The sequence below is a fragment of the Oncorhynchus masou genome, chromosome 22, assembly GCF_036934945.1.
Source record: "Oncorhynchus masou masou isolate Uvic2021 chromosome 22, UVic_Omas_1.1, whole genome shotgun sequence".
NCBI classification, from domain to species: Eukaryota; Metazoa; Chordata; class Actinopteri; order Salmoniformes; family Salmonidae; genus Oncorhynchus; species Oncorhynchus masou.
Window position 1 is genome coordinate 38924081 of NC_088233.1, and position 14698 is coordinate 38938778.

The following is a 14698-nucleotide window of genomic DNA, read 5'->3' on the forward strand; positions in this document are numbered from 1 at the left end:
TTGGGACTAATTACTAGCTAGCAGGTAATAATCATCAATAACTTTGAATTTATTATTTGGCCTCCAAGTTTTATCCGCCAATGCCTTGGCATCGTCTTAGTAATTAGTTTCTCCCCTCTCTCAATCATTGTCAAGAGAGTCAGGGAAGTGTATAAATTACAGTGACATATTCTCTTAGACATTTGGCATTTCAATCAATGTGATTGTCTTTCCTCTACTGATGCCACCTCTCTTGTCCTCCTCACATACAGTCCCAGCAATCAAGAGTTACTTACAGCTTCTGCTAAGACGGGCATACTGCTGCAATCAGTGGATTTGGTTAGACCTTGCAGCCTCTCAATTACATAGTCTTGTCCCCCCCACCCCTTCTTTCACACTCCTGAATTGAAATGCAGTGTATGATTCATCCCTCCTACACATGTAAACACATTCTGTTTCCAAAGAAAGACACACAAAAATACACTTTTATATTACACACTCTGCCCAAAAACAAATACACATTTAAACACACACACACATACACATACACAAGCACACACACACACACACACACACACACACACACACACACACACACACACACACACACACACATATACACACACATACACATACACACACACACACACACACACACACACACACACACACACACACACACACACACACACACACACACACACACACACACACACACACACACACACACACACACACACAGTTATATAAAGTAAATGCTCACCATCTCAGTATCTTGTCCTCTCTGCTCCGGTAGTAGGGGTTTCTCCTCAGTAAATTGCTGCTCCTTCATCCCAGCCATCCTGGAGAGCAACCTGCAATCACCATAGCAACGCACACTTTGTTACTTTAAAATCTGAAATTCATCCATCAATTCAAACCACTGCAGTAGCAAAACCGCATTATCATGTTTTTCTCCCCCCAGTAAATGTCTACAGTATATCAAGCTTTTGGCTGGGTGGCAAGGTCTTCAGGAGGTTTGGTTGCTGTGGCGGGGCAAGTCAATTTTCCCTATATAATTGCTATACCAGCCCCCATAGTCCCTTTTTGTTGGGCATGTAAAGACGTCCAGGGATGCACAGTATCTGAATAGAGAATACATGTCCAGGGTTTTCTCTGGATCAAAAAGTGGCTTGCAGGGGGCACTGTCGGTGTGTCTGAATTTTAGAGAACATTTAAGAGGCCCCAATCTTGGCGCTATAGAGACATTTTCCTGCAATTCTCAAATTTGTCCATGGAGCTGAGATACATTGATGCAGTTTTAAAGCAAATTTCCTGCGATTTATGTTATTTTGCTCAAACGTGATAATATAATGTGTACTGATTTAAACAATGCTTGGACCTAGGAGACCAGAAAAAATGCTAAGGCAGACACCCGAAGATTTCAATGGTCGTGGAAAGTTTGTGGAAAGTTGTGGTATTGGCCTATTGGAAAACATATTAAACAGTAGTAGCCTGTTCTCTTTGGGCCTCCAGTGGTCTTCAGCTCATGAATTGGGTCACCGACTGAATAAAGCAGGTCTGAGGACCCAGCCAGCCAGACAGACAGTGAGCTTCCCCATTAGGATATAATGAAACTCCTGCAGTGTAGCCAGATCAGTGGACAGAGGGGCTATATCAATTTAGATTGATATGTCCATACAAGGGCACTGATAAGCCCACAGAGCAGAGCTGACCCAGGCTGGCGCCACTCGACTAACACATTGGATCACTGAGGATATCAAACGCTTACATGCACACACACGTACATGCACACACACACACACACACACACACACACACACACACACACACACACACACACACACACACACACACACACACACACACACACACACACACACACACACACACACACACACACACACACAGACACAGACACAGACACAGACACAGACACAGACACACACAGACACACACACACACACACACACACACACACAGACACAGACACAGACACAGACACAGACACAGACACACACAGACACACACACACACACACACAGACACAGACACAGCCTATTTACAGTGCTTATAGAATGTCTACACCCCCCTTGGATTTCATCACATTACATTATTACAAAGTGGGATTAAAATAGATTTCATTGTCATTTTTTGGTCGACAGGAAGATTAATGAAAAACAAAACACTAATACACCATGATTAGATAAGTCTTACAAGTATAAGTATTAGATAAGTATCGGGCGACTGATGGCCTAGTGGTTGGGAGCGTTGGTCGCTGGTTTGACTCCACAAGCCGTCAAGTTGGGAAAATCTGCCGTTCTGCCCTTGACCAAGGCAGTTAACCCCCAACAACAGTTCCCCTGGCGCCAATGACGTTGAATAAGGCAGCCCCCCTCACCTCTTTAATGCAGAAGATACGTTTCATTGAATGCATTCAGTTGTACAACTGACTAGGTTTTCCCTATTCACCCCCCTTAGTTAATACATGCCAGAAATCACAGCTGTGAGTCTTCTTGGGTAAGTCTCATAAGTTATTTGCACACCTGCATTGTGCAATATTTGACCATTATTCTCTTCAAAATTCTCCAAACTCTGTCAAGGTGTTGGAGATCATGGCTAGACAGCCATTTTCAAGTCTTGTCATAGATTTTCAAGCAGATTTAAGTCAAAATTGTAACTTGGCCATTCGGGAACATTCACTATCTTCTTGATAAGCAACTCCAGTGTAGATCTGGCATTGTGTTGTAGGTTATTGTTCTACTGAAAGGTGAATTCCTCTCCCAGTGTCTGGTGTACACGCAGACTGAGGGATAGTCATAAACAAATCATGTCAACCACTATTATTTCACACAGAGTGAGTCCATGTAACTTCTTATGTGATTGGTTCAGCCACATTTGACTTCTGAACTAAGTTTGGCTTGCCTTAACAAAGGGGGTGAATACTTATGCAACGACTATATTTCAGTTATTTAATTTGTATTCATTTGTAAAAAGAAGAAAACTTTGGCATTATGGAGTATTTTGTGTTAAATATATTTCAATCCCACTTTGTAAAGCAATAAAATGTGACAAACGTTCAAGGTGGTACAGCCGTTTGATAGGCATGCACACACAGGCACATTAACTCACTCATTGTCAAGAAAAACAAATGCAACAAAATAAAAGAAGGCCTATTGAATAAAAAAATGTAAAAATGATCCAAACGTAATGGTAAAGAAGGTGCAATGGGAGGCGGTCAGCCCAATAAGGTACGGTGAAATATGGAAACCTATGAGATTTACAACTATTCCCTGCTGGATCAACTACTTTACTGACAGACTTAGTTAGCATCAAAACATTGTTTGCTGTTTGAGTCTTCCTACCATATTGAGTCATGCATTGTGATAAAGTGGCCTCATAATGATTTAGAAACCCCAACTCAACACAGTGACAGGTTGTTTAATGGCTGGGATGCAGTAACAGCAACAGCTAGTCAACACACGCTCTCTCTCTTGTCAGCGGAAGTTTCCAGACCCTTAGACAAAACCCAGATGCAGACACTCCAAAACAAAAGTCCCTCTAAGTCATTTGCAACACTGGAAATCAAAATCCTCTCCTCCTATTTGTGACAACACTGCTGTTGTTCTCTGTCTGAAAGGGACTTCTGCATGACATTATAATGGGCCCATGACCAACTTTAATTAGGAACTAACCAGGACAACCAGCCTCAATACTCTGCCTGCTTAATCTCTCTCTCGCTCTCTCTCTCCTTATATAAGATGGCTTGCTGTGAAATCAATTACCATTACAGTCTATATTCGTCCCTGCTGAAGCCGTTTCAAACCCACTGATTCAGGTTTAAATGACTCAATACTTTTGTTCGCTAGCTGCTTTATTCAATATTCCCTAAATCCACAAATACAGTTTGACATTTTCTCTGAGGAATTATTCCTCATACTAATTAAATGAAATGAGGGGGACTTGATCATTTACCCTAAAATGAGGCTGATCGGGAACATCAACTTCACTTCTGGGTGGTGCTGGTGGTGTGTGTGTTTTATGTGTGCCCATTGTGCATCCATGGTCTATGGAGTCAAGTAGTCAAGTGCTACTTCAAAGTCTCCTTTCATCCAGTGTCTTTTCATCATCTGCTCTCTGTTAGTGAAAAGAAGATGTGAGGTTTCTCTTACCAAGTTCAGGTTTGTTTTTCCCCATGAGAGTCAAGAGAAGACCGTCATTTTATTTGGTCAAATAAATGGTCATTTATATGGTCAAATAAATCTGTCCTCCTTTTCATCTCTCTCTCCCTCCATCTCTCCCTCTCCTCTGTTCTTTTACAGTTCTACACAGATTTTGTAGCCATGACAACCTCCAGCAGTGCTGTCGACTCGCCTGGGTTCTAACAGGATCTGGCTTACCTTCTCTGTTCCTTTGAACATCTTCTCATTACCACCAGCTGCTCCCCTCACATCACTTTACCCACACTAACTACCTCTGTCTGGCTGGCCGGCCTCCATCCTCCATATCCAACATATCGCTCTCCTTTCCTCTCATGTAGCTCATAGGGTTATGAGCTAGAAGGGTTGACTTTGTACTGTGGAGAGACTAGTTCTCTCTCACAATCCCCAATTACAGTTGCAGGGGCCTTATGTGTGACTAATATCGGTGACTCATATCAGTGATAGAGAGTGGGCCTGAGGAAAAGCATTCTGCTGGACAAGAAATCGATGGGATGTGCATGTAGGGGGAAGCATCTGACCAGATGCATGATTCAGAATCAATTCCCGGAAACTGGGTCAGGTTCGGCTCTCTGTCATGTGTGTGCACAGTGTGTGTGCATTTCGTTGTGTAATGGTTGCGTTTGGGTAGTGTCAGGATTTGAACTCTTACTGACGAGTTTTTGAACAGTTTGTTTTACCCATAAATTCAATAAAGCTGACCCACCAGCGACCCCTGGAAAAACAAGGTCCAGAAAGGCCCTGTTACTTGATTCATGTTTCTTCAAGCCTCCTCTCTGTCAGTAACATAATTACCTCCGGTACGGCGTATTAATTCGCCATATGGACGTTAACATTAGAGAGGATTAAAGGCCAACTCGTCCAAAACAGAACATGGCCTTTTGCTCTCCTCAGCAGACTGGAACCTAACAACTCAAGAAATGAAATCAATTATACACACTAACGATGATTAAGTGCAAACAAGAACACTGGTCCAAAGTGACGTACTATATATTAAACAGGGTACCATTTTAGATGCGACCAGTGTCACCTCTCTCACAGTAATCCTGCTGTCATCACAGACTTCGTCTCTCTTCTCTCAATGATCTGCTTTCAAAGAAAACAACTCAAAACCCTTCTTGGGGGGGATCTTCTAGTCTACTCAAACCAGACCCGTGTCTGTTACTACCAATCCCTCCTCTGTATCCATCATCCTCTCTGCTCCTGCTTGGTTTCTCTGTGCTATTCCAAGTGTTGTTTATGAGCTAAGTGGACATATCCCTACAGGACTCGCCTCCCACCCAAGCCCAGAGAATGATGCTAACAGAGACTGACAACGTGACCAGAGATTCACTTCAACAGGTCAATATTGAAGTGGCATCATCTCACTGGAACACACACACACACACACACACACACACACACACACACACACACACACACACACACACACACACACACACACACACACACACACACACACACACACACACACACACACACACACACACACACACACACACACACACACAGAGCAATCAAAACAATGTTAGAGATTCAGCTTTTTTTCACTATTTGAAGTGACACATTCCATTTTTAATATAGTGGTATATGTCTGAAGGCCTTAGATGAACATGCGCTGGGGGGAGCCAGATATCAAATATGGATTAAAAATTGATAGCCAGATATCAACTTGAGGCTGCTATGGCTGGTGCCCCTGGCATTTAGCCTTTTATACCTATACTTACAGAACTGCCTTGCAGGCCAGTCATGTGCCTATCCCAAATTGCACCTTATTCCCTCTGTAGTGCACTGTTCCCTATTTAGTGCACTATTGCCTATGTAGTGCATTATTCCCTATGTAGTGCACTATTCCCTATGTAGTGCATTATTCCCTCTGTAGTGCACTGTTCCCTATGTAGTGCACTATTCCCTATGTAGTGCACTCCATAGGGAACAGGGTGCCATTTGGGACGCACCCTACCCCTATCTTTGTCTCTATGTTGCCCTCAGCTCTGGCGTCAGAGATGGCCTGATAGGGCCGTGTCCCCTGAGGAATCCACGGGGCTGTGTTTCCAGCCTGCCTAACCCTGCCTCCTGTCATTATAGGTACCCAGGGCTTTGGGACAGAGCCAGTCGGCCAGAAGGACATGGCATGTGGCTCTCAATGGGACCTTTACACAACAGAGAGGGGGGGTCTTAAAACCTTCCTAAACAAACACCACTGTCTCATAAGACTACATTTTCGATTGCAGCGTTCATTCTTGTATATCAAAAGATGGATCTCTTAATTATTTTATTATGAAATGTAAAACTGTAAAGGATTTGCCCAACAGGGAGTTGGAAGCCCTTTTCTTAGACATCCAAACCCTCTCCTTCCATCTGACTCCACCTGAGTTTTGTTAAAGCTTACAGATTGGTGGGTACTTCAGCTGGTCAGAAAATGCTGTTTTCAAATCAAATCAAATTTTATTTGTCACATGCGCCGAACACAACAAGTGTAGACCTTACAGTGAAATGCTTACTTACAAGCCCTTAACCAACAACGCAGTTTAAAGAAAATACCCCCTAAAAAAGTAAGAGATAAGAACAACAAATAATTAAAGAGCAGCAGTAAATAACAACAGCAGGGCTACATACAGTGCCTTGCGAAAGTATTCGGCCCCCTTGAACTTTGCGACCTTTTGCCACATTTCAGGCTTCAAACATAAAGATATAAAACTGTATTTTTTGTGAAGAATCAACAACAAGTGGGACACAATCATGAAGTGGAACGACATTTATTGGATATTTCAAACTTTTTTAACAAATCAAAAACTGAAAAATTGGGCGTGCAAAATTATTCAGCCCCCTTAAGTTAATACTTTGTAGCGCCACCTTTTGCTGCGATTACAGCTGTAAGTCGCTTGGGGTATGTCTCTATCAGTTTTGCACATCAAGAGACTGAAATTTTTTCCCATTCCTCCTTGCAAAACAGCTCGAGCTCAGTGAGGTTGGATGGAGAGCATTTGTGAACAGCAGTTTTCAGTTCTTTCCACAGATTCTCGATTGGATTCAGGTCTGGACTTTGACTTGGCCATTCTAACACCTGGATATGTTTATTTTTGAACCATTCCATTGTAGATTTTGCTTTATGTTTTGGATCATTGTCTTGTTGGAAGACAAATCTCCGTCCCAGTCTCAGGTCTTTTGCAGACTCCATCAGGTTTTCTTCCAGAATGGTCCTGTATTTGGCTCCATCCATCTTCCCAGCAATTTTAACCATCTTCCCTGTCCCTGCTGAAGAAAAGCAGGCCCAAACCATGATGCTGCCATCACCATGTTTGACAGTGGGGATGGTGTGTTCAGTGTGATGAGCTGTGTTGCTTTTACACCAAACATAACGTTTTGCATTGTTGCCAAAAAGTTCAATTTTGGTTTCATCTGACCAGAGCACCTTCTTCCACATGTTTGGTGTGTCTCCCAGGTGGCTTGTGGCAAACTTTAAACAACACTTTTTATGGATATCTTTAAGAAATGGCTTTCTTCTTGCCACTCTTCCATAAAGGCCAGATTTTTGCAATATACGACTGATTGTTGTCCTATGGACAGAGTCTCCCACCTCAGCTGTAGATCTCTGCAGTTCATCCAGAGTGATCATGGGCCTCTTGGCTGCATATCTGATCAGTCTTCTCCTTGTATGAGCTGAAAGTTTAGAGGGGCGGCCAGGTCTTGGTAGATTTGCAGTGGTCTGATACTCCTTCCATTTCAATATTATCGCTTGCACAGTGCTCCTTGGGATGTTTAAAGCTTGGGAAATCTTTTTGTATCCAAATCCGGCTTTAAACTTCTTCACAACAGTATCTCGGACCTGCCTGGTGTGTTCCTTGTTCTTCATGATGCTCTCTGCGCTTTTAACAGACCTCTGAGACTATCACAGTGCAGGTGCATTTATACGGAGACTTGATTACACACAGGTGGATTGTATTTATCATCATTAGTCATTTAGGTCAACATTGGATCATTCAGAGATCCTCACTGAACTTCTGGAGAGAGTTTGCTGCACTGAAAGTAAAGGGGCTGAATAATTTTGCACGCCCAATTTTTCAGTTTTTGATTTGTTAAAAAAGTTTGAAATATCCAATAAATGTCGTTCCACTTCATGATTGTGTCCCACTTGTTGTTGATTCTTCACAAAAAAATACAGTTTTATATCTTTATGTTTGAAGCCTGAAATGTGGCAAAAGGTTGCAAAGTTCAAGGGGGCCGAATACTTTCGCAAGGCACTGTACAGGGGGTACCGATACAGAGTCAATGTTGTCGGCTACATACAGGGGGTACCGGTACAGAGTCAATGTGGAGGCTACATACAGTACAGGGGGTACCGGTACAGAGTCAATGTGGAGGCTACATACAGGGGGTACTGGTACAGAGTCAATGTGGAGGCTACATACAGGGGGTACCGGTACAGAGTCAATGTGGAGGCTACATACAGGGGGTACCAGTACAGAGTCAATGTGGAGGCTACATACAGGCGGTACCAGTACTGAGTCAATGTGGAGGCTACATACAGGGGGTACCGGTACAGAGTCAATGTGGAGGCTATATACAGGGGGGACCGGTACAGAGTCAATGTGGAGGCTACATACAGGGGGTACCAGTACAGAGTCAATGTGGAGGCTACATACAGTACAGGGGGTACCGGTACAGAGTCAATGTGGAGGCTACATACAGGGGGTACTGGTACAGAGTCAATGTGGAGGCTACATACAGTACAGTGGGTACCAGTACAGAGTCAATGTGGAGGCTACATACAGGGGGTACCGGTACAGAGTCAATGTGAAGGCTATATACAGGGGGTACCGGTACAGAGTCAATGTGGAGGCTACATACAGGGGGTACCGGTACAGAGTCAATGTGAAGGCTATATACAGGGGGTACCGGTACAGAGTCAATGTGCGGGGGCACCGGTGTCGAGGTAATTGAGGTAATATGTACATGTAGGTAGAGTTATTAAAGTGACTATGCATAGATAATAACAGAGTAGCAGCAGCGTAAAAGGGGGGGCATTGCAAATAGTCTGGGGAGCCATTTGATTAGCTGTTCAGCAGTCTTATGGCTTGGGGTAGAAGCTGTTAAGAAGCATCTTGGACCTAGACTTGGCACTCCGGTACCGCTTGCCATGCGGTGGCAGAGAGAACAGTCTATGACTCGGGTGGCTGGAGTCTTTGACATGATATGCTGCCTGACATGCCCCTCATCGGCCATTTCTGATGTCAGCCAACATCCTTGTCCAGTGAAGCCACACTCAATATCCAATATGTCAACGGGCTACATGATCCGCTTCACTGAATCATCCACTGTCTATCTACTCTAACCCAAACATCCACAACATCTAGGCCTATAGCATCCAGTCTCTTTTTTGCCCTCCCCCCCTCCCTCCCGTATGCTGGTTACTCACTGGGCAAGAACTGGTTGAATTAATGTTGTTTGTCATTTTAAATAAAATGTTGAATCAATGTGGGAAAACTGATTGGATTTAATAAAAGTCATCAACGTAAGGGCATTTCTTATTTTTTTAGCCCAACTTTAAAAACTAAAAACAAAGACATGGTCACATGTTTGGTTGATTTCACATTAGTTGACAACTCAACCAAATGAATATCAAAACTAGACGCTGAAATGAAGTCTGTGCCCAGTGGGTAGTCAGGAAACAAAACCCAAAAGTCGAAACAAAAAAATACGCAACAGGTTTCAAACACTTGAAAACTAGCTATACCTTACTTCAAAAGACTATCAAGCGTATGCTAATACTAAGTTTGAGACTATACCTACACACCCCAAAACAAGGACATGATTAGCATGCAATATGTGTGGAACATGCAGTTCTGTCCAAACTGAACACAACAACAGCCATGGCTGGGGTTCAACGCTGATGGATGGTAATATAACACACTCATAGAGAATGTGTGCTGTGATGCTCGGATAAAGCTCGTTCTGAGCATCATTACCATGGACTTAATGGGGTGAAGGTGAGAAACGAGTCATCAAATGATCACCCAAATTGGATCAGTCCTGGTCCAGTGCTCTGCTGCGATTGGTCCATGGCTCATGAGTCTCTTTCAACTTTGCCAAAAAAGTGCTTGATGACTCACAAGTAATAGTCCAATACTGAGTCACTATTGGCCACAGAGTCATGAGTTGCCGTCCAATGCTCTGCAGGGATTGGCCATTAGCTTGTAGTCCAGGACACTAAGTTACGTTCCACTGGTCCACAAGCTAGGCCTCGGTGTGAAACACTGCAGTCATCAGCTCATGACTTTAGGAAGGATGGACAGTGTGAATGGAAAGAGCGATGAATGTGATGCCAAAAACATAAGTTAAGGAAGCTATATACAGTATATGAATGAGATGCCAAAAACATCATTTAAGGAAGCTATATACAGTATATGAAGTCCATTCCAGAAGGCACTACGTACATGGTCTGCAGCAGGCTCTGCGGCACCGTGCAGTTAGCCTTTGAAGGGAAGTTCCAAAACAATCCGGGCCCCATCTATTAGTACAAAATAAAATCATCCGTTGGAGATTGAAAGAGTGAGGAAAAAAGTGAACATCAAAGTTCAAGCCATATCGTTATGACTCATAGGTCGATTTTTTTTACAGTGACAGGAACAGAGCAATTTTATCTGCCTCAGCTTAGCTGATAAAGGAACAAACTCACAGGGTATTTTTAAGCAATAAGGCCCGGGGGGAGGGGTGGTATATGGCCAATATAACACGGCTAAGGAATGTTCTTAGGCACGACGCAACGCAGAGTGCCTGGACACAGCCCGTAGCCGTATTATATTGGTCATATACCACAACCCCCTGAGGTGCCTTATTGTTATTATAAACTGGTTACCAACGTAATTAGAGCAGTACAAATACATGTTTTGTCATACCCATGGTATAGGGTCTGATATACCATGGCTTTCAGCCAATCAGCATTCAGGGCTGGAACCACCCAGTTTATAATGCTCTTTGTAGTTCTATTAATATCCAAGAGCAGCAAAGAAACAGACCTGGTCCCATAGGATACAGTGGGCTTTGTTGAGCTTGCATATGCTGAAGGAGAAAATGCTAACCTGATAACGTCCTTTTTTACACTGTATAGGGTGATAATAAATCATAACAGACAGTGTGGATTAAATAACAGGGACATTGTGTCTACTGTCCATTTGTCAAAGCTTTTGATCCTAGAACAAACCTATGTATTAGAATTCTGCACCAGGCTTATATAAGACAATGAATTGGGGCTGCACCCATATTATTTCATATTATCTTGTCGACAGAAAGTGTTCAAATGAACAGGACATATTTCTCACAAGGTGAAAGTGATACATATCAGCATTTATTTCCACCACAGCCCAGGAGTCTGTCATCGTTTTGCTGACAGGTGATGAAGATCACTCACACCATGTCAGGCCTGACATTCAGCCTCAGATCTCAAAGGGTTTTCCTACAGGTCCAAGTGTGCAGCCACTATTCAATGAGGCAGCAGGCTGTGCACACAGCATGTAAACGAACATCCACATACACAAAGAGCTCAAAAGAAATGTAGGCCTAACAGATATCCAATTACAGTTCCTTCAGAAAGTATTCATACCCCTTGGCTTATTCCACATTTAGTTGTTACAGCCTGAATTCAAAATGGATTCGATTGTTTTTTCTCTCACCCATCTACACACAATACCCAATAATGACAAGGTGAAAACATGTTTAGAAATGTTTTCAAATGTATTGAAAATTTGTACAGAAATAACTCATTTACATAAGTATTCACACCCCTGAGTCAATACTTTGTAGAAGCACATTTGGCAGTGATTACAGCTGTGAGTCTTTCTGGGTAAGTCTCTAAAAGCTTTCCACATCTGGATTGTGCAACATTTGCCCATTATAATTTTTTACATGTATTCTTCAAGCTCTGCCAAATTGGTTGTTGATCATTGTTAGACAACCATTTTAGATCTTTCCATAGATTTTCAAGTAGATTTAAGTCCAAACTGTAACTCTGCCACTTGGGAACATTCATTGTCTTCTTGGTAAGCAACTCCAGTGTATATTTGGCCTTGTGTTTTAGGTTATTGTCCTGCTGAAAGGTGGATACATCTCCCAGTGTCTGTTGGATTTTGCCTGTGCTTAGCTCCATTCCGTTTCTTTTTTATCCTGAAAGACTAACCAGTCCTTAATGATTACAAGCATACCCATAACATGATGCAGCCTCCACTATGCTTGACAATATGGAAAGTGGTACTCAGTAAATGTTTTGATTCGGAATTGCCCCAAACATAACACTTTGTATTCAGGAAAAAAAAGTTAATTGCTTTGCAACATTTTCTGCAGTATTACTTGTTGCAAACAGGTGGCATGTTTTGGAATGTTTTTATTCTGTACAGGCTTTCTTCTTATCACTCTGTCAATTAGGTTAGTATTGTGGAGTAACTGTGGATCCATCCTCAGTTTTCTCCTGTCACAACCATTAAACTCTAACTGTTTTAAAATCCCCATTGGCCTCATGGTGAAATCCCTAAGCGGTTTCCTTCCTCTCCAGCAACTGAGTTAGGAATGACACCAGTATCTTTGTAGGGACTGGGTGTATTGATACACTATCCAAAGTGTAATTAATAACTTGAAGCTCAAAGGGATATTCAATGGCTGTTTTTTTTACACATCTACCAATAGGTGCCCTTTCTTTGCGTGGCATTGGAAAACCTCCTTGTGGTTGAATCTGTGTTTGAAATTCTCTGCTCGACTGAGGGACCTTACAGATAATTGTATGTGTGGGGTACAGAGATGAGGCAGTTATTCCAAACTTATGTTAAACACTGTTATTGCATAGGACTTAATCCATACAACTTCTTATGTGACTTGTTCAGCAAATTTTTACTCCTGAACATATTTAGGTTTGCCATAACTAAGGGGTTGAAAACTTATTGGCTCAAGACATTTCAGCAATTCATTTTTTATTAATTCGTAAAACAGTATTCAAACATAATTCCATTTTGACATTATGAGGTATTGTATGTAGGCCGGTGACAAAAACATCTAAATGTATAAACCATTTTAATTTCAGATTGTAATAGAACAAAATGTGGGAAGAGTCAAGGGGTGTGTGAACACTTTCTGAAGGCTCTGGAAATGTCCACTGATGAACTCTTCATTGAGACTGTAACAATTGGAACACAGAGTCTACTTAGACCAGAATAGAAGCTTTCCTGTCTCTATCCATCTCTAACTCTACCCCTTCCACATGCAATGGCCTCAGATATGAAGTGCAGTGCGTTAGTGATTAGTGTGGCTGCTGGTTGTTGGAGGGGAGGGTACGCAAACCTTTTTCTACGGCTGATACACAACTAAACACAACAAAGCAAAGCAGTTCGCTATTCTCTTTAACTGGAAAGCAGAAGGCCTGCTCCTGGTAAGGAAGTTAGACTGTGTATTCTCTATATTACTTAGTAATATGCAGGTTGTCTAAGGCAGTACTGATCTGTATGACGCACTCCTGTTTCTAGGGTTAATAAATTCAACCATGACGACCTCGTACTCACGCCAATGCAGAGGCTGGCACTGGGGCACAGTCAGAGCCTCACTTATACAGCTAGGAGACAGTAGAGGATCTGGGGGTGCTAAATGTCCCTATACAGTATGTGCTATCAATTCCCTCTTCCATGATCGATGTACCTTAACCTTCTTATGCACTATCAGAGAGTTAAGTCAAGCTTTGCAAAAAATGAGTTCTGTCATTCTATCTCATGTAGGTATCATCATCAGATCCAAACTGAACATGCAGACACATAAGGACTTACCTCTTGTGGTGGTTTGAGCTTCAACAGCTGCTATTGTTGCGTATTTTGTAGTGCGTCTGTTTTTCTCTCTCTCTTTGCCTTAGTCTGTTCCAGTCTGTGTGTATGAGCGTGCTACAGAAAGAGGCAGTGTATTCTATGGGGTCTCTGCTCTCCAGATCTCTCTCCCTCTCATCCTCCCTCCCTCTTTCTCTCCCGCTCCCTCCCTCCCTCTCCATCTCGCGCTCCCTTCTCGCCTTGGCAATAAACAGAGAGCACGTGTCATCCCCAATGATGCAGCATGAGAGCGCAGCCACACTAGAAGATGAAGGGGAGAGGGGATGAAATGAAAGAGGGAAGACAGAACATGATGAGAGGTAAATTATACGGAGGGTATGGATAGAATGATATGTTCATAAAAGTGAGATTCTGAGTTTGGTAAAGGAGAGAAACTGATCTTTTTGGGGTAATAACTTGCTGTTGAAAGCAGAAGAGTGAAGGAAGGTTCTGCACCAATGAGTTCACAATCATGAGCTTCAGAAGTCTATTTTCTGCAACACCCACACAGTGGCACATTCCACCAAAACCAGTACTTATGGAATTATTATTTCATTTCGCACATTTTAACTGTAGACAGCCTCTCTCAGGCGCCCCCCTCCCACACACACACAGGAATAAACCAATACAATGGGTTTGTTAAAGGGATCTGCTGGTTTACTT

At 42.6% G+C, this 14698-nt stretch overlaps 1 protein-coding gene across 4 annotated transcripts in view; it reads right to left on the minus strand.

The window, feature by feature from the left end:
• LOC135509468 (protein NDRG4) overlaps positions 1-14173 on the minus strand; it is a 48129-nt gene extending 33956 nt beyond the window's left edge. For 2 of the 4 annotated variants that reach the window (XM_064930152.1, XM_064930151.1), the window contains exons 1-3: positions 14003-14173; positions 10637-10710; positions 743-833 (exon numbers count right to left, since the gene is read on the minus strand). In XM_064930152.1, the coding sequence (XP_064786224.1) occupies positions 743-833; positions 10637-10710 (165 nt within the window). In that variant the 5' untranslated portion in view covers positions 14003-14173. The remainder of the gene's footprint in view (positions 1-742; positions 834-10636; positions 10711-14002) is intronic. The other 2 variants (XM_064930154.1, XM_064930153.1) reach the window with 2 other exon arrangements.
• Between the last annotated feature and the right edge of the window lie 525 nt (positions 14174-14698).